The 25,919-nt window shown below is 39.2% G+C and overlaps 6 protein-coding genes across 7 annotated transcripts; 4 read left to right on the top strand and 2 right to left on the bottom strand.

Annotated features, from left to right (window-relative positions):
• Positions 1-309: 309 nt before the first annotated feature.
• LOC145903122 (uncharacterized) lies at positions 310-5,677 on the bottom strand. Its single transcript, XM_082991201.1, has 11 exons — positions 5,587-5,677; positions 5,109-5,318; positions 4,757-4,876; positions 4,342-4,509; positions 3,789-3,973; positions 3,049-3,278; positions 2,199-2,406; positions 1,885-2,023; positions 1,430-1,607; positions 910-1,112; positions 310-433 (listed from the first exon to the last, which is right to left on the bottom strand). Exons 1-11 carry the CDS (start codon positions 5,651-5,653, stop codon positions 348-350), a joined length of 1,794 nt encoding a protein of 597 aa, XP_082847327.1. The 5' UTR covers positions 5,654-5,677; the 3' UTR covers positions 310-347.
• Positions 5,678-6,771: 1,094 nt separating this feature from the next.
• On the top strand, positions 6,772-9,564 carry LOC145903374 (beta-1,3-galactosyltransferase 1-like). Its single transcript, XM_082991457.1, has 4 exons — positions 6,772-7,306; positions 7,885-8,090; positions 8,364-8,518; positions 9,011-9,564. Exons 1-4 carry the CDS (start codon positions 6,779-6,781, stop codon positions 9,175-9,177), a joined length of 1,056 nt encoding a protein of 351 aa, XP_082847583.1. The 5' UTR covers positions 6,772-6,778; the 3' UTR covers positions 9,178-9,564.
• A 294-nt stretch (positions 9,565-9,858) lies between these two features.
• LOC145903346 (beta-1,4-mannosylglycolipid beta-1,3-N-acetylglucosaminyltransferase brn-like) lies at positions 9,859-12,132 on the top strand. 2 transcript variants are annotated; one of them, XM_082991434.1, is made up of 4 exons: positions 9,859-10,386; positions 10,493-10,698; positions 10,947-11,101; positions 11,681-12,132. In XM_082991434.1, the coding sequence occupies exons 1-4, from the start codon at positions 9,865-9,867 to the stop codon at positions 11,845-11,847; spliced, it is 1,050 nt and encodes a 349-aa protein (XP_082847560.1). In that variant the 5' UTR covers positions 9,859-9,864; the 3' UTR covers positions 11,848-12,132. The 2 variants fall into 2 exon arrangements, with proteins under 2 accessions (XP_082847560.1, XP_082847552.1); XM_082991426.1 differs by having other exon boundaries at positions 10,442-10,698.
• A 404-nt stretch (positions 12,133-12,536) lies between these two features.
• On the top strand, positions 12,537-14,287 carry LOC145917855 (beta-1,3-galactosyltransferase 1-like). Its single transcript, XM_083003152.1, has 4 exons — positions 12,537-13,052; positions 13,159-13,364; positions 13,578-13,732; positions 14,007-14,287. The coding sequence occupies exons 1-4, from the start codon at positions 12,537-12,539 to the stop codon at positions 14,150-14,152; spliced, it is 1,023 nt and encodes a 340-aa protein (XP_082859278.1). The 3' UTR covers positions 14,153-14,287.
• A 1,580-nt stretch (positions 14,288-15,867) lies between these two features.
• On the top strand, positions 15,868-21,745 carry LOC145903281 (palmitoleoyl-protein carboxylesterase NOTUM-like). Its single transcript, XM_082991357.1, has 9 exons — positions 15,868-16,170; positions 16,679-16,827; positions 17,051-17,111; positions 17,194-17,258; positions 17,579-17,817; positions 19,041-19,230; positions 20,317-20,467; positions 20,729-20,776; positions 20,891-21,745. Exons 1-9 carry the CDS (start codon positions 15,944-15,946, stop codon positions 21,327-21,329), a joined length of 1,569 nt encoding a protein of 522 aa, XP_082847483.1. The 5' UTR covers positions 15,868-15,943; the 3' UTR covers positions 21,330-21,745.
• Positions 21,746-22,566: 821 nt separating this feature from the next.
• LOC145903392 (synaptogyrin-2-like) lies at positions 22,567-25,631 on the bottom strand. The gene is made up of 6 exons (XM_082991479.1): positions 25,500-25,631; positions 25,307-25,381; positions 24,895-25,042; positions 24,562-24,710; positions 24,084-24,236; positions 22,567-23,607 (listed from the first exon to the last, which is right to left on the bottom strand). Exons 1-6 carry the CDS (start codon positions 25,599-25,601, stop codon positions 23,542-23,544), a joined length of 693 nt encoding a protein of 230 aa, XP_082847605.1. The 5' UTR covers positions 25,602-25,631; the 3' UTR covers positions 22,567-23,541.
• Between the last annotated feature and the right edge of the window lie 288 nt (positions 25,632-25,919).

Raw genomic sequence — 25,919 nt, 5'->3', positions numbered from 1 at the left:
AACGCGCTTACCTGCTGCAGGGAAGACAACACTATAGCTGGACTAAATGCTGAGAAATACATCAATAAACCATCGACTATAATGCATGTGCCCCCTTTTTCCAACAAGTATACTTCGTAATGTACAGTGCTCGCACTATTTGTCCTGTTGGCATGGAATCCACTCAGAATAAAAAGAAAACACACTGGTGGTGTCGCATTTGAAACATTTTTTGGTCTTTTAGTGTTGTTACAATATTTATACAACTCAATATGCAGTTTTTTCATTGAAACGGAATTGCGCCAAAGTGAAAGTTGGAAGATGTCTTCGGATCTGGTTGAATATTATATTTACTGCTTTGTTCTATGTTAGTCGGATTCGGATCCAGATCCGGTTTCAGACTCAGATTCTGACTCGGAATCAGAACGATCCAGAATCACGAAGTGCTTGAGCCCTGCAAGACAGTAATGTTTAATTGTTACATTTCGACAGATAAAAGCTGGGTTTCAAAAAAATATACCAAGAAGATTGTATCAACAAGTAATCTTATAAAACTGTTTCTGGCAAATCAGCATTAAATAAAAAACTCACAACGAAAATGTATGAGGGTTGCAGATATATCTAAGTACGCCGAGTGTTTGAAATTTAGAAAGCAAGCAGACATGTTTTGCCACTGGGACTCTTTGTAAAATCTTGTTTAAAAATATTTTTTGTGTGCAAAGCAGATTACGTGTGAAACGTTAACGCGGAGTAATCAATACATCGAAATTCTAAACAAGGTAATGTGAAAATCTGAAAGCTTTCTGCAAATGCCTTATTCGTTAAACATATGAGACAAGTTCCTTATCACATGTCCGTGCGAACCAATCCACACCGTTTACTCAACCAACAAATCCAACCCATTCACCATTCACAAACTATCAACTTCACCTGCGATAGCGGATTGGAATCCAGCGTTGTAGTCGGTAGATACTTCATTGGTGACGTAATTGGTTCTGTTGTCGGAGAAATGACCAGTGAGCGAAGGACCCCCGATCAGCGCTCCGTACAATGTATGCGGGTTGGGATCCGAACTGTGGAAATCTCCCCAGTCACAAGTTTCGTAATCATTCGCAGTCCAAGCCGGACAAGAACTGAATGAAGATGAAAGAAAAATGGTAAATCCTATAAGTTACATGTTAATTCGCTTCACATACGTTGTCATAGGAAAAATTTTATATTTTGAAAAAAAAAATGTTTCAATCACATTTTCGGGTTTCTTTTTATAATTCACTAAAATATAAATAATACAAAGTAAAGGAAAAGGTTCTTTCACGGATATTTATTACTTACAATTTGTTGTTTTCCTACAGTAATAAACAAAACAAGTACACATGCATGCTTAAAATTCATCCGTGTATGTACACACGCAATGGGCCGATACTTAATTATGCTAACATTTTATCTCTACCTCGATCTATGATGAGGTTCAGTTGGCGGATTGTTACCGAAACCTACAACGTAACTTCTGTGGTTGTCTCCGTCCCCCAGAAGGCAGTAAATTTGCTGACGAGCGAATGCGATGAAATCGTCGGCGTGACGCGTTCCTGTTGTGGCGGCGGTTGCCAGGGCGATGAACGCTGCATTTGCTGCAAAATTTAATATGATTGTGTTTAGTCTCGTTTGATATCTGTCACATTCTCATGAAATAGTAGTTTTGGGTGCAGAAATTTGCTGGAGGTGAACTTTTATTCGGAATTGAGAAGCTTGTAAACAAAACCAAGCCTTAGGCGAAGAAAACATGAATACTTTACATGAGGCTGAAGTTTTGTCCATTGTAATACCCAGGTAAAATTTATTAGAATGTTTACAAAGACTACAAGTTATAAGAACGTTTGGACGAACAAACATTCTTGAAAGTTCAACCTGCGTATCTGTTCGATCCCCATTTGCTGAAGTAGGCCAGTCCGCCGGGAGTTCTGGGTACGTCATCACGAGCGTATTCAACGAATTTGTCGGCGATATCGCGATATCGTCGCAACTTCGTGATTTCCGCCATTAAAACCTAAATACAATCGACTGAACAGCACGAATATGTAATAGCGTTGCGTTTTAAACACAGACAACATGTCACATGTATGCAGAGAGCACGACAATAGGTGGAATGAACAAAAACTTACTGAAGTGAAAGACAAACAAAATTTCGTTCGGATGGGAATTCCCCGACATATTTTACTCACGTTAATTCCGACGTTTTTAGATGACCACGAGAACTCATGCGGGACGTAGTAGAAATGAAAACTATTGTATTTTCTGGTGCAATCGTACAAACGGGAGTGACTTCCTGTTGCTTTGTAAAGCCACAAGCAAGCCCACACTATTTCGTCTTTGAAGTCGTACGAGGAATAGAAGTCACCAGCATCTGTGATCGTGTCATGGTAAAAACCCCTGCGAAGGAATAACTTGGGTTTAGTTTTCAGTCTTTAGTACTGAGTTAAATGTTAATTATGCTGTTTTTGCTGCCAGGCATAGTAATTAATAACGTGTTTGTTCTTATATGACCCCGAAGAAGTCTAGCTGGATGGTGGACGTCAGTTACAATAAAAACTTTCGTAACTTAAGTGCCAGAAGAACAATTCTTAATAGTTAATCTTGCTATTACAACAGGCTACTTTTTAACTACTTTTCACGACCTCCAGACAAAGGTTATCTTGTGCACGTATTACAATCACGTCAAAACTACTTTTTGATCGATCCGTCAAAAATATGCATTCCAATATTTTTAATTGTTTTTAAATCGCGTTGGGGTTCGTGGCCAGGGTAACCTTATCCCCGTCACGAATCCCTGTCAGGTTTGTTTTTCCAGTATCCGGGCCGCTGCCTTGATCGATATGGCCAGTCGCCCGCCCAAAACTGGCAATCGACCAAACATTTTTGTTGCATTTTATGCCGGGTGCACACACACGCTTTGCATCGGCGGAATCCGTATCGTTTTTTTATCTTAAACTTAAACTAAAACGAACGTTCGCCGAAGCAATCTTGTTGCATCTTAGCGACCTAAAGTGTTTACCGAGCAACAAATTAACTGACCGGTAGGTGTCAGCAAAGTTGTAGAGTTGCTTTGAGTGTCTCAGCAGCTCCTTTGCGTATTTTGTCATCCCCTCAGCTTTAAATATGATCGAACTTGCTGCAAGAGCGGCTGAAGTTTCCCCCGCCAAATCGCTTCCTGGGTGAGTTGCGTTGATTTTGTAAGATGGTCTTCTGATCGTTTGTTCTTCTGGTCTTCCCCAATTGCTGTGATCCACACCTCCTCTACCCACCTTAGATATACTTATTCTTTTGTCATTTTTTTACATTTGGGGTTTCCTAACGGATATATGGATATATGTTACTTCACAGTGGGAGTATGTTGCAAATCAGACCAAAGGTTGACAATCATGCAAAGAGTTAGTCATACCCTTTTTTCATTAGGCTAAAACATGTTTAAAGCCTCAAAACCGGAATTGTTTTAACCTTGCGACGCATTCGTAACAATGTTGCAAGTAGCATTCGGTTAGACAGTAATGTTTTTATTTAAACCCGGGATGAAACCTACTACTAACATGTTATAAAAGCGTTAAAAACTGTGGTTTGTCGGAAAACTGCAACACGATACTAAGTTATTTTTATACGTAGCCGCAACTGGGTTATGACATCTAAGTACATACTGTGATGGTCCATGGACTCTTTTATTTTGGTTTCACCAAAAGTTTATGAAACAGCTTCTACTACTTTACCATCTGCAGCTAAAATTGTTTCAAAGCGATTTACGATAATATTTAATTTCTAACCTGTCCGTAGAGTTCGTATGGTTTCGTGTGAGCTTTAAGGAAATAGTCGGTCGCCCACTTCAAGTTGCTTAAGGCGTTTTTCCACTCCCCGGCGTCAACATACGCATCTTTGAACATGATCATTCCCCATGCGAGGACAGTGGTACTTGCAGCCATTGGAAACCCAAACTTCACGTGGTCTCCAGCTAAACGACAACATGGAAGATGTGAAATTTGTGTGCGTAACATGGCTACTGTTTGCTTAGTTTTGAAATGCGAATTAAATTAAATTGTTTAAAACTACACGTTTTAAATTGGAGTAAGCTAGTTTGCACAACAGAAAAATCGATTTTTTTTAGGTCAATATTTTTTTTTGTAATGCTTGGCAAGAGATATTATCATCAATATTTAATATACTTAAAAAACATTTTAACACAAAAATCCTTCGATTGTGAGCAAGAGTATACGTATTGTGTTCCCGAGACGCCTCTAGGGCACGTAACATAACCAGTTAAAACCATACGATTGCCAAACCAAAATGAAGGCAAAACAAAAACAAACAAAATTTTCTCACCGTCGTGAAACCCGCCAGTGAGGTCATGACCTACGTCACATCCGTCATGAAGTCCCGAGTCCCCCCTCCACGGTATGCGGTTATTGTTTGGTTGATAACCTGACCTCTGCGATTCGTAAAACAGCAAGGACATATAGAGAAGTTCGTTGTAGTCGTACTTTGTCGAATCTGCAACGAATCAAATTACCAACTTTACCTTAACATAGAGCAAAGGACGTTGCTCATTCTGTATCACCGCATATTTCGTTGTAATACAAACGTAAATAAATTTTAGATATTGTACTTTTCCATATGTGACACGTAAATCCTGTATAATGAATCAATTTAAACGGTTCAACGCAATAATTCTTCTCCGTACCAACTTTTTAATTCTGCCTTCAAGAACGTTACATTTTCACCACATGTTAAATGTTACCGTTGGATCGAGTGAAAGACAACGGTGTTTGAGCCGACGACTCCGGGAGTTTCCCACTTCTGCCACTACATCTGTCCACTGGAGGAGTTGTTGTAGCTGGAGGAGTAATTGTAGGTGGCTCTGAACAATATGACACGTTGTTAATTACTGAAATACTGCTCTTCTGGAAAATTTTATTGCATTGACGTCTGGATGTCGAAACATTTTCCATCTCCTGTTAAAGGCTGCTACATAGCAACCGAAACGTCGTTAACATTTGCCAGAAGAGCAGAGCGCTTTACCTTTTCGCAGCAGACGAAAGGTAAAGCGCTCAAACACTCGCGATTTGTTCAATATTCCAAGTCGAACTTACTTCCCTGGCACCTGGTATGCTTCCCGCTCCACTTGCAAACTCCCTGATGGTTGCATCGGCAAATTCTCACTCTAGATCCACCCTTGAATTTGGAGCCCTCTTCGCACCTGTAGACGCACATGCGCCGAAACGAACGCGTTCCTTGGATACAAGTTTTGTGCGCGTTTTTCACGTGACTCAGTTTGCGGCACTGATGGGCTGTAGAGCTCGCTAAACAAAACAAGCGTCAAGAAAAGTTGAAGCAAACTTGAACTTGTTTATTGCAGGTTCTGTGGTATCTTATGTCATGCATTTGAATACAATGTTCTTCATGTGAACTTTTTAAATCAAAAAAATGGAATGCAAGTTGGACGTTTCCCAGCGTGACCCAGCGTGACCCAGCGCCCTTCAATGCCAACTTTAATGTTTATTTTATCAAGCAAAGCTCTTGCGAATCCCAAACGCCGCTGCTGTGTTCTACTGATGTACAAGCACTTACCGCTGACTGCTATCAGTAGAACCAACGCCAGAAGAGAAACAAACAGCAGAAGATCAGGACGTCCCATCTCGACAGCAGCAGGTTATCTGTTATACTCCAACATGCCGGCAACGCAGAATTTTAAATCAACCGATTCTGGACGTCGAACGAAGGTTGACCGACGCTTCCGGTGACGTCACAATACGTGTGGGTCGCGCTCTTTCGAACGCGACACGTTCGGCATTTCGATAACTTGCCGGCTTGACGACTGAGCTAAAAAAATGCAAAAAAATCAGGAATGTATTCCAGCTTCAAGTTATCCTTTTTAGACTCATTAGGGTCTCATCAGTGCAGTATTTGGAATGGTGACAATCTTGGCAGCTGAAAAACTTCCACATTTTCACGGCCGTTTTGTCGGTTTTTTTGTGTAATCACTTTTCCAATGGATTGGAATGCGGATATTTCATGTCTGAGATGCGTTGGTTGTGCATGCATACATGCAGTGTATCTTATTTTATTATTCGATTTTTTCCCATCACATCACAACACCACCTGTACGAAAACCACTGTATCAAGTGCAAAATCCTAAGTAGTCTGTCCAGGAAGGAAATGGGCTCGCGGATAATCACAAGCGATCAAGGCGTGTTCTAAAAACCCTCTGGCGACGGCTTTCCCTTCAAAGGTTGTGGCATTATAATTTCTGTGTGGCGTTCCGATTGCCTTAATTGTGGCGGTTACAACAGCTGCGTGGTAAAGTATTTGCTTTATGCAGTTCTTTATGTTCTTGTTTTCTTCCATTCATAATATTCCATTTTTGTGCTGCTCTTAGCTGATACTATGGACGCATTCAAGCGAAACGAGTTTCTTCTTTGGCAGATAGGCGACTCATATGAGTGTTAATCCCTTATGACAAAGGTAACGTTTCCTAAAACCTGACATTGAGCAGGAAGATACCGACGCAAAAATTTTGTCTGCCAGGGTACATCCAGAACTTAATACTCGACAATAAGAGCTTTCCCAATATTCGAAGCCACTTTAGAATGCCACGGGCACATTTTAAAAGCGAAAATAGAAGGGCGGCTCTGGTCGACGACAATAGTTCAGTGTTTTATGTGGAGACATGAATAGCCCCAGGCTGTAACTGTGGCCGTTCCATAGAGATAGGGAGAGCATTTGGTGCGAGGCAGGTTGTCAGGATGACAACGTTTCAGTTATGATTTCGCGGAGAAAATTTGATACTTTGGTTGGGTGTTTCGTTGTGTTTTGTACATACGAGTATTTCCTTGGTAGTTTGTGGCCAAATGAAAACAGCAAAAACGCACCAGCGTTTCATCGAGAGGTTACGACAAGTTCAAACGGTCAGGGCCGGTGTACGTTAAACACTTCCGGTGCCAGAAATGAGCAGAAGCATTTTAAAATACCGGAACACTTTCTTCAAAATTTGCCGCACCCGAAAACGGAAATCGAATGCGGAGGAAAAGATTTGCTGTCGCCATGGAAACCGGATCTTAACGCTTGGATGGTTTTCGTCATAAAGAGTTCGAGAAGCAACACAAAGTTACGGAATGTGGTTCGAGAGACCTGGGGTTCGGTCGGGAGTTTGGAAGGAAAGAGATTCGAGTTGTTGTTTGTTGTTGGATTGGAGGAGAACAATGGGAAATTGTTGGAAGAAGAAAACTCAATTCATGGAGACCTACTCGAGTGTGACGTCATAGAGACGTATAGAAATTTACCTTTGAAGGTTTGTATTTGTGACGCAATAAAGTAGAATATATAATTGTAAATAGTACAGTGAGTAGGAATAGTAAGTAACATTATGGACGTTGATTTGGACGTGTTATTAGGAGTTCATGTGGATGGCAATTCATTGCCATTTCACAATTTTACAGTTAAGGAGTGCAACTGAAACCAGCGGGTGCTCAGCTTTAGTTGAAGCAAAGTCAATTAACTATTTCTAGCGTTTCTAGACCCGACGCTCAATCATAGGAATGGTATAATGTACTTGCCCGCTAAAATGTTTACCTACAAATTAGCGTCAAACCATCAATTACGTGCAAAAGGGGCTATAACGCGGTTACAACATCTGATGACAAGTTCTGACCGCTACCAAATAACAGCCGATTTGAATCGGTCATAAATTTCATTTGACCTCCAGCACATATTGCAAACCCACAATGAGTTAGTGACAAATTTTGCAATTCGAACAACCTTCAATCCAACACTGCGTATTTACAAATATATATTCGCCAAAAAAATTTTTTATAGAACAGCTTACGTTGAGGTTTACGATTCTTACAACAACTCATATCCAATCCTCAGGTCATCGCCTCGTTGTCGTGGTTGACGAGGCAGAGTCACGTGACGCCTAAGTTCGTTGCCATGACAGACGACGATTGCGTCATTAATCTTCCAAACGTTTTGAAAGTTTTCAAACGAGAGGAAGAACTTGATGATGGGAATACAGTTTACTGTGGTTATAAATACCACGTGGATGCGAAACCAGCACGCAACAACAAATCAAAGTGGTGAGTGACTTTAAATCACTGTTTTGCACGCAAAGTTGCCACGCACATGCACAATAGACGTGATACATAAAATTGATAAAACATTGAGATTCACCGTCTGCCTTACTAACGTTACCTTAAAGCCCCGGCGATCGGTAACATGAGTTAAGCACCCGACCCACACGTCAGGAAGTCAAACCTAATAGGGATTGTGGGCAGGGATGACCTGGGTTCGAATCCCGGTGTGGTCGAAACACACTGTGACATTGTTACTTACATTACGGTCGTGTAAAGGTTCATCTCCAGAGATCTTTATTCCGAACGATATTTTCCTCCCTTCTGTCACGGAGCTTTGTGGATTCTGACACCGAGGATCATCAACAAGATATCGTGCGCTTATCTCCACACAAAAACTGAGGAGTTTCACCTGGAAGATGTGCTTTGTACCGGTAAACATGTAGCAAATAAATTAAAGTGACTTACATGCAGGGCTACTGTTTCGACGTGTTAGGGTCTCTTCAATGCAGCTCAGGTGACTGTACGGCGATCTTGCTCATCAAACAACCAGACAAAGACTTCCACTTTGTGGTGACTACGCAGTCATCGCAGTATAGATTTTACTATGTTTCACAACCAATAGTAATTATAATAAAATTAAAAATTGTGGTTGCATGATTGAAGACAACAATGACATGCATGGACAGACGAAAACTCCTAATAAGACACGCGAGCTATTTATCACGTAGAAAATCTAATCACCAGGTTAATCTGGTTTCCAATTCCGGTGTCGTAATAAAAAAAAAAATTAAACGTCATTTACAAAAAAAAAACTAATATCAAAACCAACCCAAAATGTATATTATTTACAATCATGTTGTATCAAAGTATGTTAATCAACTTTCATTTTGTGTCGAAAACAAATATTGCTTTTTAACGCTCAGGAATACTGAGAAGCAAAGTTGGCGGGAAAATCAAAGGAGTTGATTGGAACGAAACCGTCCACATGTTGGCCTATCACAGTGGAAAAACTAAAAACCCGTCCAACTCGATGATCAAGAGGTGGAAGACATGGAAACCGCGGGAAAACTTAACGATTTCTGGTCGATGACGTCACAGAAACGCGTCTGCTGCCGGTGTAGCTTTAATGGGATTGGTCTAATTGTATACTTTAAAATTACATACGGTTCGTCCGCCACAAGTTACAGCCAATGAGTATTCCTTAATTGTTTTTATGAAATGTGTAAAATTCTCGTGTATGTCGCATATTTATTACATATGTGGAAAAAGAGCCATAATAACCACTGAGATAAATCACATAAGTGATTATTATGGCTCTTTTTGCACTTACATCGCATATGTAGCTTTGCACATTTTTCGATGACTGTGTATTTCTAACAAATGCTTTTATGCTTCGATTCTTTGTGCTTCATTTGTGTCTTTTTTGCATTGACCATGTCATGGTCTTATCTGATAATTGCGACGTACACGTCACGTTATGCCATAGAACCGTCTTTGTCTTCAGTGCGAAGAATGTGCTATTATTATCAATTTTTGTAAAATAAAATGTTTATTTACAACCGTTTTAGAATAAACGTTCATGTCATTCTCATTACAAACATTCATATTCCGGTGGATGGTTTTCAAACATATAAGCTTTGAATTTTGAAAATTTGGTTAGAAAAAGAAGTTATTTGCGTCATTTTGAGAAACAATTTGCCTCGGGCTGCAGCAGTGGTCGGGAGTGGAAAGCGGTTGGAGATTTAATGCAGGCAGACGGGTTGCCAACATTGCAGTCATGACTTCACGGAGAACGTTCCTTACTTTAGTTGGCTTGTTAGTCGTGCTTTTGGGAGCGGAGTATTTTCTTTTGTGTCCGTATCAAATCAGGACAAGCGTGCCAGTGTGTAAGCAAGAGGTTACAAGAAGCAACCAAAGCCAGCACTGGTGCACGTTGAACAAAATAAGTGCTAGCAGCAAGGATAAGCTCGATGAAATACCGGAAAACTTTCTTCAGAATTTGCCGCACCCGAAAGCGGAAATCGAATGTGGCAAAAACGGTTTGCTGTCGCCATGGAAACCAGATCTAAACGCTTGGATGGTTTTCGTCATAAAGAGTTCGAGAAGCAACACAAAGTTACGGAAGGTGGTTCGAGAGACCTGGGGTTCGGTCGGGAGTTTGGGAGGAAAGAGATTCGAGTTGTTGTTTGTTGTTGGATTGGAGGAGAACAATGGGAAATGGTTGGAAGAAGAAAACTCAATTCATGGAGATCTTCTCGAGTGTGACGTCATAGAGACGTATAGAAATTTACCTTTGAAGGTTTGTATTTGTGACGCAACAGTGTGTAGTGTGTTATTCTAATTGAATACCAAAGTTATGGGCACACAGATATCCACAACCACGTGACTTCATTCCAAATCCTCAGGTCATCGCCTCGTTGTCATGGTTGACAGGGCAGGGTCACGTGACGCCGAAGTTCGTTGCCATGACAGACGACGATTGCGTCATCAATCTTTCGAACGTTTTGAAAGCGTTCAAACGAGAGGAAGGAGTTGATGACGGGAATACAGTTTACTGTGGTTACAGTTACCAAAGGCACGCGAAACCAATACGACAGGAAAAATCAAAGTGGTGAGAAACGGGTTTTCCTCGTGGTAAGGATGGTGATTTTCGGTGCAATTGACTAGAGAGAGATTTTTTGTATCTCCACTTCAGCAGAGATAAAGGCAGGAATTAATAAAAAATTTGCTTTACATAATATATGTTCAGTTAAATTTCCGTAAAATTGTTGCTATTAATTTTGCTTTTACAAATCGCCTTTAAACATATATATGTTGCTGTTTACGCGAGACAGACTTTATTTCTAACCTATTTTTGAGGTTTATGCCATTAAAGATCTATCCCGGGTCAAATTTTCCTTCTTACTGTCGCGGAGCTTTGTGGATTCTGACACCGAGGATCATCAACAAGATTTTGTGCGCTTATCTCTACACAAAAACTGAGGAGTTTCACCTGGAAGATGTGCTTTGTACCGGTAAACATGTAGCAAATAAATTAAAGTGACTTACATGCAGGGCTACTGTTTCGACGTGTTAGGGTCTCTTCAATGCAGCTCTGGTAACTGCATGACGATCTTGCTCGCCAAACAACCAGACGAAGACTTCCACTTTGTGGTGACTACGCAGTCATCGCAGTATAGATTTTACTATGTTTTACAACCAATAGTAATTATAATAAAATTAAAAATTGTGATTGCATGATTTCTTAACAGATATTAAAATAAATAGTAAATGTTTAATTTTTCGATTAATGCACCTAAAGGAAAGCACTACCAAAGCTGTTCACTTTAAGTTTTTAAAGACAACAATGACATGCATGGACAGATGAAAACTCCTAATAAGACACACGAGCTATTTATCACGTAGAAAATCTAATCACCAGGTTAATCTGGTTTCCAATTCTGGTGTCGTATTAAAAAAAATTAAATGTCATTTACAAAAAACTAATATCAAAACCAACCCAAATGGTATAATATTTACAATCATGTTATATTAAAGTATGCTAATCAACTTTCATTTTGTGTTGAAAACAAATATTGCTTTTTAACGCTCAGGAATACTGAGAAGCAAAGTTGGCGGGAAAATCAAAGGAGTTGATTGGAACGAAACCGTCCACATGTTGGCCTATCACAGTGGACAAACTAAAAACCCATCCAACTCGATGATCAAGAGGTGGAAGACATGGAAACCGCGGGAAAACTTAACGATTTCTGGTCGATGACGTCACAGAAACGCATCTGCTGCCTGTGTAACTTTAATGGGATTGGTCTAATTCTATACTTTAAAATTACATACGGTTCGTCCGCCACAAGTTACAGCCAATGAGTATTCCTTAATTGTTTCTATGAAATGTGTAAAATTCTCGTGTATGTCGCATATTTATTACATATGTGGAAAAAGAGCAATAATAACCACAGAGATAAATCACATAAGTGATTATTATGGCTCTTTTTGCACATACATCGCATATGTAGCTTTGCACATTTTTCGATGACTGTGTATTTTCTAACAAATGCTTTTATGCTTCGATTCTTTGTGCTTCATTTGTGTCTTTTTTGCATTGACCATGTCATGGTCTTATCTGATAATTGCGACGTACACGTCACGTTATGCCATAGAACCGTCTTTGTCTTCAGTGCGAAGAATGTGCTATTATTATCAATTTTTGTTGTATAAAATGTTTATTTACAACCGTTTTAGAATAAACGTTCATGTCATTCTCATTACAAACATTCAAATTCCGGTGGACGGTTTTCAAACATATAAGCTTTGAATTTTGAAAATTTGACTCGAAAAAAAAAGTTATTCGCGTCATTTTGAGAAACAATTTGCCTCGGGCTGCAGCAGTGGTCGGGAGTGGAATGCGGTTGGAGATTTAATGCAGGCAGACGGGTTGCCAACATTGCAGTCATGACTTCACGGAGAACGTGCCGTACTTTTGTTGGCTGGTTAGTCGTGCTTTTGGCAGCTGAGTATTTTCTTTTGCGTCAAATCAGGACAAGCGTGCCAGTGTGTAAGCAAGAGGTTACAAGAAGCAACCAAAACCAGCACTGGTGCACGTTGAACAAAATAAGTGCTAGCAGCAAGGATAAGCTCGATGAAATACCGGAAAACTTTCTTCAGAATTTGCCGCACCCGAAAGCGGAAATCGAATGTGGCAAAAACGGTTTGCTGTCGCCATGGAAACCAGATCTAAACGCTTGGATGGTTTTCGTCATAAAGAGTTCGAGAAGCAACACAAAGTTACGGAAGGTGGTTCGAGAGACCTGGGGTTCGGTCGGGAGTTTGGGAGGAAAGAGATTCGAGTTGTTGTTTGTTGTTGGATTGGAGGAGAACAATGGGAAATTGTTGGAAGAAGAAAACTCAATTCATGGAGACCTACTCGAGTGTGACGTCATAGAGACGTATAGAAATTTACCTTTGAAGGTTTGTATTTGTGACGCAACAGTGTGTAGTGTGTTAATTTGATTGAATACCAAAGTTATGGGCACACAGGGATCCACAACCACATGACCTTATTCCAAATCCTCAGGTCTTCGCCTCGTTGTCATGGTTGACAGGGCAGGGTCACGTGACGCCCAAGTTCGTTGCCTTGACAGACGACGATTGCGTCATCAATCTTCCAAACGTTTTGAATGTTTTTGAACGAGAGGAAGGAGTTGATGACGGGAATACAGTTTACTGTGGTTACGGTCACCAAGTAAACGTGAAACCAATACGACAGGAAAGGTCAAAATGGTGAGAAACCGTTTTTTTTTCGAGGTAAGAATGATGATTTTCGGTGCAATTGACTAGAGAGAGATTTTTTGTATCTCCACTTCAGCAGAGATAAAGGCAGGAATTAATAAAAAATTTGCTTTACTCTTAATATTATATTGCTTTTCCAAATCGCCTAAAGAAATATCCGTTTACGCGATAGCATGACAAACTTTATTTTAACCGATTTTTGAGGTTCATGCCATTGAAGATCTATCCCGGGTCAAATTTTCCCTCTTACTGTCTCGGAGTTCTGTGGATTTTGACACCGAGAATCATCAATAAGGTTTTGTGCGCTTATCTTTACACAGAAACTGACGAGTTTTATCTGGAAGATGTTCTATACACGGGTAAACATGTAGCAATACCATTTACATTTCTGTCAAATAAAATGACCTAAATTGAAATAAAAAAGTTTTTTAAACAGTTAAGTTATTTTGTTGAAACTTGTAGTCGCTACGAACGTTGTCTCCACACATAACTGCAAAGAGAGAGGCACAACAATTTCATACAAAAACTGAACACAGAATGTTTGGTGGTTGCAAGCATGATGAATTTGTGCATACACAATAATATATTATGTGTCAACTTGTATGCCATTCTTTAGTTTTCTGTAACGCTTAGGGATTTTGAGAAGTAAAGTTGGCGGGAAAATCAAAGGAGTTGCTTGGAACGAAACCGTCCACATGTTGGCCTATCATAGCGGAGTAGCACAAAATCCAATTGGTTCAATGATTCACATATGGAAAAAGTGGAACGAAAATATGTGAGGATTGCCGCTCGATTACCAAAATCGTTTATCTGCAGTTCACGAATTGCGACAGATCGAAACTGTGCGTACATCCTGTCTGTAATTTCACATGTATTTTGTGTTTCCTGTAAATGTATTTCTTGTGCACAATCAGCGCCAGGTGAAATAAAAAAATAATCAAAGTCGGAAAATCAGTTCAAGGCGTAAAAGCCGAAGTTACCGCGTTGTTAACGGAAGCCCTGCGTGAAAGAAAGTAAGAACAAGAAGAACCCCAGGATGTTGGGGACGGTTCTAGGGCACACAGGGCCGTGTGCACTCAACCGTTACCCGACGAAAGATCAGAGGATGGTCGGCGCGCGTTTGTGACGCAACAATTACTTTCATCTTTCACCAACCAGTGGTGATTGATGTTACCGATGGGTCTGGGGTGGCACTGGCGTCATGTCAGAAGTCTAACCAGACGTTGTACGGTTTAAACGCAGATTTCAATCCGAATAAAAATGGTTTAAAAATAGTTGATCCGTACCGTGTACACACCCTATCTGCAGCTTTGCAATAGATGATCCATTTGTTAACTCAGATATAACTCACAGGGAAAGTTTTAGTGTCATATAGAAGATACAAAGAAAGTGAATTCGAGTGTTTTTAACTCTTGGACATCAATTTGAGACTATCGTATGCTTCCCCTGTATTTTGCAGTTAAATTTCAAAGCTAAAATAAGCCGACTTTCTTGAGGAGATAAGCATAATTTTAGAAAGTTGATGGATGAATTTTTCAACATACGGAGGAAGCATTTTGTCCCAGGCGCTATCCATGTCGATATCCTAAATAGTTATATCGCTAAGCCATTGACGCAACAGAAGAAATTAAGACATTACGCATTTTGTTAACGCTATTCCCACCGTATTTGGTCATTACGTCACTTAAATCTTACACGTAATTGCGGCTACGTTAAGCGTAGGTTGGGCTGTGAGTGTAACAATTGTGCCTCTCTGTTTGATGCCGTTGGCCGCGGAAATTAGCTGAGCCCATTGTTTCTATCCCTTTTCGTAACCCGTCGCCGCCGCAATGTGTTTACCGCTAAAATACCGCAATGACGTCATTGGGGGGGTTTCGCTTTGATTCCGGCTCATCCGATAATGATTTGTGCAAGCGATGGCGCGTGCCGCCTAATCCCACATGAAAGGGTTGCGTTGATATCCTTGTTACTTTGAGGCGTAAGGGCGCTTCGGAAATCTCTTTTAGGACGAAAAAGAGATTGAAGGATAATCCACGTGCTGTGGTTTGGCGCCATTTTAAAACCAAGCGGTTGGCTTGAAACAGGAGGTTCGATTCAGGCGATTTCTGTGCTTTTACATCAGCGTAAAAAACTTTATAATCAAACTTCGGCTTGGTCTTTCATTCGACTGCGAAACGGAAAGCACAACTAAGAGCTTTGTGTGGGGTTCTGTATAAATAGTTTGCAGATGTGTTATAAATGTCAAAAATGTGTTTCTAATTGTTTGTTTCGTACTTGGGTGTTTAGTGTGCCTTATAAATGTTGTGGTAAAAATATTTATTTAAAATGTTTTGATTATTTTTTGTTTGCGAAATACAAGCAGCCAATGTTACCGCAGCTTAACATTCGAGACCAAAGTTTCATTTCCAGTTTATCGTTAGACGATATCGTTTTTGCATAAAATTGTTTAAACAACAAAGCATTATCGTAACAAAAAATTGGTTTTTAAAAGAAAGTGGCAGAATCTTGAAATATAAAAGGTATTAAGTTGTGATCGTGGAAAGATTCAGAACGACATTGAACCTGAAAATATGTGGTTCCTTTCTATGTTTCTGTTTCTTGCTCCGATGAGTCTCATACATTCGTCTCCAGCCGTTCCCTACGACAAAATATCTTCGGAAGTCATGCACCCTCAGTTGGTAAACGTGGCGTTTCCAGTGGAGGAAAGTGAAGGTGCGAGTTGTCATCCCTCGCACATGACCTTGTTCAAGTTTTCGAAAAGAAGAAGAGCAAAATGCAACGACTACAGCCCTGCAGGGTGAGATTCTTGGTATTTTAAGTGGTCAAGCAACAAAAGCGAAACTTTTGTCCGCAATTGAATTAAATTTTTGAGTTCCAATTTGTCTCAAAAGAAGCCAGAAATATGGCCCTGGCGATCAAACTTGTGACTTCTGGTAACGCAGTTTATAAAAATTGTCATTTTGAGCCACATAATGGTAACGTTACTAAATTTGTGGCACGCGATTGAAGTGCAAATATTCTGGCCACATAAAGTTGTTGGAACTGTATTTTGCATGTTTAAACGAAAATTTTGACTTGGTCATCTTTTCATTTTATTCACATTACAAAGCAATTTGAAGGTGGAATCATCGGTCAGGTTTACGGCCGACAAAAATTATATATAACAACTTTAATGCACACTAAAAGTCATCTACGTACTTTGCGAATGTTCTCCTCAAAGAACGCTGGAGTCCAGATTATGTTTTGGTTCCAAAAGGCGCACTGCACACATTCGTAATACAACACATTCCGCCATTTTGTTTCAGTTATTATTTGAGAGAGAGTGTGTCCTCCACCAAATGGGTGATCTACCTTCCGGGTGGTTGGTATTGTTCCGATGAAATGTCGTGCGCCAACAGGGCCTTCGAAGACCCCGACCTCCTCAGTTCGAACAACTGGAAACAATGCATAAACAGTAAGAGAATAAATACCTTTATCTATTGCTGGCTCAGACAAATTCAGACAAAACACTTGTGTTCTAAAAAGAGTGACCTCTCCGATCTTTAATAAGAATGCTGCAATAAATATGCCAACAAACGTTTTTTTTGTAAATGAGTAAATTCCTATTCCTCGTCGTTCTTCACTTCATGACATTCCTGTACGTTCTCTTATGACGAATCTTTGCTTACGTGTTTTAGGATGGGGAATTATGTCGTCGAGAAGGGAAAACAATCCCTACTTTTACGACGCCAACACGGTGTAAGTTCAAACTTATAAACACTTTCTTGTTGATTTAAATTTTCGGAAATAGAGACAATCTGCAATTTTTTTTCTATTCTAGTTACGTTCCTTATTGTTCGAGTGACATGTGGACTGGAAGAGCCATGAAACATCGGTTTGGAAACGGTAAAAAATATAGAGGGTTAAACAATAATAAAGCCGATGATAAGAGTTACGATAAAAAAATCGATTTTCACTACATTACAGCAAAATTTCACATCCAAATACCATCAATAAATATCATTGCCATACATTTAAAGCAATTTTAAAATCGAATCGTATACGACAAAATTGTTGTAAATGTTTTTTTTTAAATTGGTCTTCATGTCATTTCGTTTTCATTTTTTCGGTACCTACACTGCGTTGGGGATGAAACGGGTCCAATTCGTAGGTATTATATAATTTTTTTCTCGTCATATGATTGTGAAACCTGATATCACGCGCAGAATCATTCAGCTTCATGGGGTCGGTCATCATTGAGGAAGTCTTCCGTCATCTCATTGCTCACAGAGGGATGCGAGATGCAACATCCATCCTCCTGGCAGGGAGCAGTGCAGGAGGAACCGGAGTCTTCATGAACATCGATCGTCTGCAGGTCCTCCTCAACAACCTGGGGGTCAACGTCCAGATAAGAGGAGTCGCGGATTCTGCTTGGTATCTTATGCGTCCGGAAATGGATGAGGAGGTTCGTACACGATGAAACGATTCAATGAGTGGTTTTGTGGCAATAGTTCTTCTTAAATCTTTTCATACAACTAAATGCAATTGTTTTATTTGGCGCAATAACCTTAATGAACAACGAGTCTCTAGAACAACGACCTTGGGAGGAAAAATGTGATGTTAAGGGGGAATTTTTTCTGGATATCACATAAAATTATGGACTGTAGTTTCAAAGCTAGCAATACTTTCATGTCTCGTATGGGCTCTGCTGCGCCGCAGCGGCTGCAACACCCGTTGTGGGACCTGCTCAATAATGGAAGCGAATCAGGTGTGTTGGCTAAAATACGATTGCAAGTTATCAAATCGCTCACTTGATGGCCACCTGGTCGAGCTAACCAAAGCAAAACACAGGTTTTGATCGAAACCGTAACGCTGATTTCAACGAAGTCTTTGTCCTCTATAATACTTGATTTTTGTGCGAAAAGGGTTTGGTTGCAAGCAGGAAAACTCACATTTAAATGCATTCGTTTGGAAACGAAACATATACTTCAAATTAACAGACAAAACACTAACAAAAACCAAACAGTATTACATATTTCTGACCATCATTTAAACAAACTCGTTGGAAAAAGTAAATGAAAATGATTTTTCCTGTAACCGAGCAGCCATTTTGGATGGTGACAGCGTGAGATGCTGGAAATTATCACCATCAGCGAAGTGCGTACATAGGTTCAGGCGCATTTCAAACGCACCGCCTATCAAAGATGCCGAACACTCACAATCATCAATTGTTCTCTGTTCGATAGCGGAACAATGCCCTCGCAAGCTCCCGAGAAACTTTCCGCTGATTAGAGCAAATTATTCGCTCGTTTGGAAGAACAGAGCGCTTTATTGTATCATGCTAATTTCCAGATTATTTCTCTTGTAAAAGCACAGGATCCGCGTTTCACGAAACGATTTACGTCAGTTAGACTGACTGCAGTTTTCGGTCTGTTGATTGTTCTATCATGACGTCAAAATGGAGAACCTTTTCCCAAGTTTCGCCCCTGAGAGATTATTGACCTGTGACAATCAAAATGTCTTAAACTTGAGTTACTGAACTTCGTGAAAAACTTTTCGAAATTTTAAAGTTACACGAAAATAAATTTTACACGATGCATCAGAATTCCGTTAAATGCAAATTAGCACAAAGCCGTAATATATCTATTACTCATATTCACCCGTTAAATACCAACCTATTATAACAAGGTTCAATGTACTGGATTCTACTGCCCTCAAGTGGCCTTGCTTGCCAAGGGCGTCAACGTCTGGCAAGCCCAAATACCCACCAGATGTCGCCAGAGTTACGCGAGAAACGGAGGCGAGCACGCCCACGCCACTCCCACCGATGAAAGCTGGAAGTGTTTCTTTGGTCACGTGATTTATCCCTACGTCAAAGGTGCGTTTTGCAGTTGATAAGTTTTGCGTCACTTTTTGTGAACGTTACAACCAATTATCGTTCATGATTTAATAATTATTATGTTTCGCAAACATAAATTATCTAAAATGGAAGATTTAAACGGACTAGGCTTTCAAAAATGTTTTGTTAGCGTCAAATAGAAATTTCCGTTTTTGCAGAAAATGCATTTTTCATTTTGGGAAAGATTCTTTCCAATATTCAACCCTCAATTACTAGAATTACTTTGTTTTATTGCATAACACAAAAAAATACACGGACAACTATGGCTATTTATTGTTATACGTAAAGTCATTCACATTAATATTCCAAAGCACTACAGGCTCAGTACGTTAAGCCCGCATTTTATTAAAATAAAGACGAATTTCGATCGTTGAAGCGATTAAACTTTTTCCTTCCTTTAAACTCAACTATCGTCATGGGTCACGTGGGCTGATGAATCTTTCATGAAGTCATCGGTCGCTTGGCAACCGATCGGCGCTCGTATGCATTATAGAGTGCGGGTTTGTTATTGAATGGTTGAACGGGAGGTTCTGGCGTCCGTTTCTACATCCACCGCGTACACGGCGACATCGCATCGCGGCTTGCGGCGTTGTTCATTAAGCCTCGCTCCCAACCCATTCAAAGCTCCATCTCTCAGTATCACAAGGTCGTTTTATTGGGAAACAAAGATTTCTAACTTGCACATAATCGCCGTTGATGCAAAACTTAAACAAATGAAAAAAGTCTGTGAATTTAGCAACTACAAACCACTTTTACAGAATAATAATACATCCATAAGTACATGCAAAATTAATATTCTGTACGATGATTCTTTTACAATAAACTTTACACAAACACGGTAGTAGTAAACCTTTAAAATAACAGGAGATTTTATCCTAAAGTTGTTGAAAAACAGTCTTTGTTTGACATAAAGCTTTATCTTTCCTAAAACGTAAGCTTTCATACTTTTAAACTATATATCATACGTTCTTGCGGTGTTGCACATTTAGGTTTCTTCTAGAAAAAACATTGCATGTTTTTTTACATAACTGCATTAAACTTTTTCGAACCCTGTTCTTTGTGCAGCCCCGATCTTCATCGCCCAGTGGATGTTCGACAGATTCCAGCTGCAAGAGGATTATGGCCAGATCTTCAGCAGGAGGAACGAAGCAGGATTCTACCTTGGTTACTTTAGAAACCTTTCCATAGACATCAGGACGCAGTTGGAGCAAGTCGAGTAATCGAATAAATTATTGACGATCACTGAGATCGGCTAACAATAATTTAAATATCTTCCATGAAGGGTTTTTAGAATACGTTTTGTAAATGTAAAATACGAGTTGATGTCAAATTCTGGCATCACCCCAGGGAAATCCCATCCTATTCTTCTCCAAATATGTGTGAACTTACTTCTTCACTTTGTTTGAAATCTCGATGAGTTCGGTGCTTATGAAGGGACACATTTTTTCGTGAATTTTTACAATAACTTTTATTTCAGTGCGGTCTTCTCTCCCTCTTGCATTGACCACGCCATACTGGAGCGAAAGTAAGTTTCTGTTTGGCATTTATTTGTCTATTTCAACACCACACTCGTTTCTTCCTTCATTCCTCTGTCCGAGAATATAATGAAAATCCCAAACTAAAATATCAATATATTCAGGGACTGGACGTCGGTATACGTGTCTGGCGTCAACTTGCCGACCGCAATTAACTGCTGGCAGCGCAGTCTCGACGAAAAGGCAGCCACCAATAACAACAAGACAGTGAATGATGATGCGATTGACGGCACAGAACAAGAACAGACCCCGTTGTTTTCCGGTTTGTTCCAGAATATTGACAGCGACGAGTTTTCGAGTGATTCACCGTTATATAGGGGTGAATACCCTGAAGAGATTGAAGAATCTTTAAAATGTGTGTATAAGGCAATAGACACATACTGTATACCACAGAAAAACAGGTCCTGTCAACAGTTATTCGGCTACACAAACCAGTTTTACATTGACATTCTGGATTATTTGAACAACGATGTGGACAGTTTGGAGAGAAGCAGCGGCTTTGCGACAAGAAGCAAGTTTTTCAAGGCCTTTTGCGGTCGTTGAATGTGACTTTGTCATTTTTCCCTCCAATGGTCTGTGTACCTCATTTTTTGTTGCAGAAATTGCTTTCAGCAAGCAATAATCTACTTTCAAGTGCAAAAACAGGGCGTCATTAATTATATGTGACGTCATGTTGAGTTAAACACCGCCGCTGTCACATGGCCAATAAATCTTTTTTGCTTTTGTAAATACATGTGCCTGCGCCCTTTACACAATGTAACAGCTTAGAGTTTACAAACTGTCTTACGTTTTCTTGTTTTGCATTAAACCTTTTCCGTTTGCGTTTTTTAAATGTATTATTTGCTTTTCTTGTGAAATCAATGTTTTGTTTATTTTTTGTTTCAAGCTTTGTTACATTTGAAAATTGCGCCAATTGTGTTTTTGTTTCGTCACAAAGTAAATAACCAGTTATGACTTGTGGTCATAAGTGTTTGTTTTTTCAACTGGCAGGGATAATAACAGCTTTACTGGCAAACTGTTTCAGACGACTACACTGAAATACTGTAAAGAGAGCGCAATAGTGGAATGATTGCATGTTTCAAACTACCTATACAATGCACAAAGACTTGTTGTCAGAAAATTACAAGCTCCAAAAAATCCGATTTGTTTCTCAGTGATTGGAGTTGAAGTTGCAATAATGGGTGTTCATGTAACATGATACAAGTCAACATTAATCAAGCAATTTGGTGTTTATGTGATTGCTGTTAAGCTAGTATACAGGGCAAGCGCCGACCGAACATTCTGCAACCACCATTCAATGCTAGATGTAAGCCCTGTTGTTTATGGACTGCGTCAATCTTGAAATGCAGCTTTCAGACAAATTGCCCAATCTGCACCATTCGAATTCGCGCATTGATTTTCCGGATAACATTAATCGCAGTATCCTGTAGCAGTTTTACAAGGGCTGACCCAAATTGAACAAACCCCATCCATATGGCTGGCGGCACCGGTGACCTCTCAAAATTAAAAGCATTGATTTCTTAGCGGTCGAAAAACCTTTAGTGCCACGGCGGTTGATAAATATATGTGATGACTTTGTACAGTCAGGGTCGAACCTAATTACGAAAGTCGGTGGCTCATTGATTTTTGCCCAACAAGTTGGTCGACCACTAATTGTTACACAGTAAGTGCTGGCATTACCGAATGGAAAACATTATTGGGGTTTTGTGATTCATGTTCTTTGGCAAATTAGTCATGATTACTGACACTGTTTTTAAGAAATGACATATTTTCATAATTTGAGTGTGCTTTAATCACAGGGAAAACGCTCTCTATGTAATGCAGTATACACATCAGTACACTTACAACAATATAATATTTTACAGCACATGAATGACAAAGAAAACATGGACACCAACAATTGGTCGAGTGTGCAAGGTACCAAGGAGCCATAATCTGACTTAAACAGAATCACTCTTCATATATTATACATGTAAGCGCATAGTTACAGCAAAATGCCAAGCACTGCAAGAACAAGCCATATATACTTAATTGTTTCATTATTGTATACTGCATAAAGATTAGTTTAAATTTGTGCACCACCACAGACATAAAACATTTACCCTAAAAATGAGTGCTTTAAAAATACCATCACTTACCCAATGAAAACAGGACCAGTAAAAAATGTCTGCCATTTTAAATATTATTTTTGTCAAGTCAAATATACACTAAATTTTTTGGTCATGCTATCCATTGTTTGCATATACAATAATACAATTGTGACAATCTACATACATTTAAGGTAAAACATACGTCTGCTACAGCCTGCAGGTTTTACATCTGCATGCAACTAAATGGGCTTCAGGAACAGCAAATCAGTTTGATACAAAATATACTGGAACCTATTAACTGGAATTTGTAGTACAACAGTTTGCAGAATGCTAAAGGGGGCTATTAATTATGTATGTAGGTAAAAACCTATGCTTATAACAGTGTTCTAATATGCATCTTGCCTGTAGTAGCATAACACAACAGCCTGAATCCATTACAGATTAACTGACAACAAATTAATGCTTTCAATAACCTAACAGAAACAACCTACATACATAATGACTTCTGCAAATGAGGTACTGACACACCCAGATCAACAAACTGCCCTCAGAGCAGTAGGAAGTGTGTTCTGATGTTCTGGCAGCTCATACACAAGATAATTGTTTGTTTTTGGTAAAATCGCTGACGAAGAGTCGCACACTCCACATTACTGAAGCTACTTAGCTCAATATGCAGGTGGTTGGTAATCAGTAGCTGGTGGGGGCATGTCTTGCTTTTGGCTGAAAGGTCCCTGAAAAACATAAAAACTTTGTTAGTCATTGCTCTGTACATACTATTAACTTGATGCTAAGGCAATCAAGCAGTCCACTTTTGGGTGCAATATACAAAGACAATAAATTCCATGAAAGCAAACTTAAAATACAACAATTCCATATGCATTTCTATGTTAATTTCAATATAGCGATCTTGCAGACAGCTCAGTTTGTCGATGTTGAGAAAAATATATTTCATCAAAACGACATCATCAGTTTCTACAACTGCTTTGGTTCGAACTGATCCAAACTACTTTATTATTTTGCAAACACGATTGTAACAATTCCACATGTATAAATAATATCAAATTGATAAACTACAAAATAACAGACAGCAAAACCTGAAAACCAGTTAATTGTACATATATATACAGCAGAATGGTGCTTTAGTTGGCTAAAATATTGCAAACAAAATTACATATCAAACCAAAAAAAGGATTTGGTGACATTTTACCTGTTGGTATGTGGACGGCGATGACATATCTGCAGCTCCGGGAAAGGAAGTGTATGGTGCACTGCTTTCTGTTGCAGGGTCAAGATAGGTTGGTGCAAAGGCTGATAATGTTCCTTGTCGGTAAGACTGGACAGCTAGGTAGGTTAGCCCACCCTGTAGGAAAAAGAAGTGTGATAAGGTTGTAATTCTGGAACATCTAAATATCTGTTACAAGATTGACCTTGTTTCATAAAAACAAGATACATGCACACACACATCTACAAACCACTAATACCTAGAACTAAAAATATTTGAGTCAATAAGGTTTTCATGGGCTGCACACAAGATCATTGTAAGTAATACCAAAGCTACACTGATTAGACTTATTATGTCGAAACAGTATCCCTGTATGTAGCTGACCGAAAACCAAAATTATCCTAAATCCAACACTTATTTCTTAGGTCATTTAATGCGTAGTTAACAAGTTTCAATTATTTACCCATGTTCCAATGGAAAAGAACGAGAAGGCAATGGCAGCTCTTGCATTATCTGCACCATAGTCGATACTTATTGGATCAACAGTGGTGCGTTTGGCCCAAGCATTCGTCAAGTAGCAAAATCCAACAAAAAACAGGAATGTCCATGCGCCTGTGCAATATAATTAGAAATTTAAATTTTTTGCAGTAAATTGGGTGAAAAAATCTGATAATTTCGTTCATCAGTGTTTTTGTTTTGGTGGGCCAATTTCTAGCTATCTAGCATTCTATTACAACTTAAGTGAAATGCGATCTGCAAGATATGTATCTGTTGCGGAGTTTGAAAGGTCATATACCTGAAAAGAAGATGTCTGCCATGACTATTTTCTTTCTCTTTTCTGCACTGCTTATGCTTGGGAAAATCAAATCAAGCACAAAAAATACCATGACAATTATGAATCCCATGATACCGATTGCTGTTCCATAATGACATGCATTTGCATCCTGAAAAGACACGTATATTTAGATATTAAACAAAAACACAATGCCTAATGTATGTGCAATAAGGGTCCAATATTGGAAAATAGCTTGGGTTATGCCCAAATTGGTAATTTTTACAGAGGATTTTTTTGCAGATTGATCATAACATATTTGCCAATGGAATTTGATAAACATGCGTTAATGATTACAACACTTTTTTCTAATTTTCGCCACTAATAGAGGTGGTTTGACAACAATAAACACAGTAGTCAGAATAATAAAATATACCTGTCCAAATATGCAGTTTTTATTTTTGTCATATGCTTCCGATACAATGCATCCAAACACAATGATCGCAAATACCTGTAAACAATGACAACAGTTTTTAAATACCTTTTGAACAAATAGCTGTAAGTAAACTAGACTTTGACAAACTTAAGTAATCTTGCTTGTAGGCCTACATAAAATTACATGGGCTTACCCAACTCAATATTCTTAGTATCGTTCTTGGTCTTTTGAAGAACTCGATTGGGTGAAAAGCCTCACCCGCTTTACCAGCACCATAAGCACCACCCTGCTCCATTTTTAAATTTATTAACTTTAAATTAATCACAAATCTAAACAAACATCCAAAAGTTTGCAACAAGTTAGAAAATTTTAAACTACATAAAATAACCAAAAATGTCATTAGCTCTTGCATGTTTAGCTTGTAAACTACTCTAAGTCTCATGACCAACGTTTGTAAATTTGATGTTGCGCCAAAAATACACAACATCATGCTCTCGTGACACGCGACACAAACAATGCTTGTAGAATATTTCAACTCAACTAACCGATGGGACTTGAATCAATTTTTGACGTCACCCGTCACATGAGACCAGTCATGCGTGACAAACAAATC

This window comes from Ascidia mentula, chromosome 1 (genome assembly GCF_947561715.1).
Source record: "Ascidia mentula chromosome 1, kaAscMent1.1, whole genome shotgun sequence".
Lineage (NCBI taxonomy): Eukaryota > Metazoa > Chordata > Ascidiacea > Phlebobranchia > Ascidiidae > Ascidia > Ascidia mentula.
Note: the sequence above shows the minus strand (reverse complement) of the source record. Positions and strands in the feature narration are given on the sequence as shown.

What these genes read in the sequence shown, in the direction of transcription:
- LOC145903122 (XM_082991201.1), bottom strand. Translation starts at nt 5,653, where the DNA reads ATGGGACGTCCTGATCTTCTGCTGTTTGTTTCTCTTCTGGCGTTGGTT. An exon ending in GTCTTTCACTCGATCCAACG is followed by an intron (nt 4,510 to 4,756) that starts GTAACATTTAAC and finishes GATTCGTTGCAG; the next exon opens with ATTCGACAAAGTACGACTAC. An exon ending in GGGATCGAACAGATACGCAG is followed by an intron (nt 1,608 to 1,884) that starts GTTGAACTTTCA and finishes TAAATTTTGCAG; the next exon opens with CAAATGCAGCGTTCATCGCC.
- LOC145903374 (XM_082991457.1), top strand. Translation starts at nt 6,779, where the DNA reads ATGATTTCGCGGAGAAAATTTGATACTTTGGTTGGGTGTTTCGTTGTG. An exon ending in ATAGAAATTTACCTTTGAAG is followed by an intron (nt 7,307 to 7,884) that starts GTTTGTATTTGT and finishes TCCAATCCTCAG; the next exon opens with GTCATCGCCTCGTTGTCGTG. An exon ending in CGCAACAACAAATCAAAGTG is followed by an intron (nt 8,091 to 8,363) that starts GTGAGTGACTTT and finishes GGTCGTGTAAAG; the next exon opens with GTTCATCTCCAGAGATCTTT.
- LOC145903346 (XM_082991426.1), top strand. Translation starts at nt 9,865, where the DNA reads ATGACTTCACGGAGAACGTTCCTTACTTTAGTTGGCTTGTTAGTCGTG. An exon ending in ATAGAAATTTACCTTTGAAG is followed by an intron (nt 10,387 to 10,441) that starts GTTTGTATTTGT and finishes TGAATACCAAAG; the next exon opens with TTATGGGCACACAGATATCC. An exon ending in GGAAGATGTGCTTTGTACCG is followed by an intron (nt 11,102 to 11,680) that starts GTAAACATGTAG and finishes TTTAACGCTCAG; the next exon opens with GAATACTGAGAAGCAAAGTT.
- LOC145917855 (XM_083003152.1), top strand. Translation starts at nt 12,537, where the DNA reads ATGACTTCACGGAGAACGTGCCGTACTTTTGTTGGCTGGTTAGTCGTG. An exon ending in ATAGAAATTTACCTTTGAAG is followed by an intron (nt 13,053 to 13,158) that starts GTTTGTATTTGT and finishes CCAAATCCTCAG; the next exon opens with GTCTTCGCCTCGTTGTCATG. An exon ending in CGACAGGAAAGGTCAAAATG is followed by an intron (nt 13,365 to 13,577) that starts GTGAGAAACCGT and finishes CCGATTTTTGAG; the next exon opens with GTTCATGCCATTGAAGATCT.
- LOC145903281 (XM_082991357.1), top strand. Translation starts at nt 15,944, where the DNA reads ATGTGGTTCCTTTCTATGTTTCTGTTTCTTGCTCCGATGAGTCTCATA. An exon ending in GTCCGGAAATGGATGAGGAG is followed by an intron (nt 17,818 to 19,040) that starts GTTCGTACACGA and finishes TATTATAACAAG; the next exon opens with GTTCAATGTACTGGATTCTA. An exon ending in ACGCAGTTGGAGCAAGTCGA is followed by an intron (nt 20,468 to 20,728) that starts GTAATCGAATAA and finishes CTTTTATTTCAG; the next exon opens with TGCGGTCTTCTCTCCCTCTT.
- LOC145903392 (XM_082991479.1), bottom strand. Translation starts at nt 25,601, where the DNA reads ATGGAGCAGGGTGGTGCTTATGGTGCTGGTAAAGCGGGTGAGGCTTTT. An exon ending in AAAACTGCATATTTGGACAG is followed by an intron (nt 25,043 to 25,306) that starts GTATATTTTATT and finishes GTGTCTTTTCAG; the next exon opens with GATGCAAATGCATGTCATTA. An exon ending in GGCAGACATCTTCTTTTCAG is followed by an intron (nt 24,711 to 24,894) that starts GTATATGACCTT and finishes TATATTGCACAG; the next exon opens with GCGCATGGACATTCCTGTTT.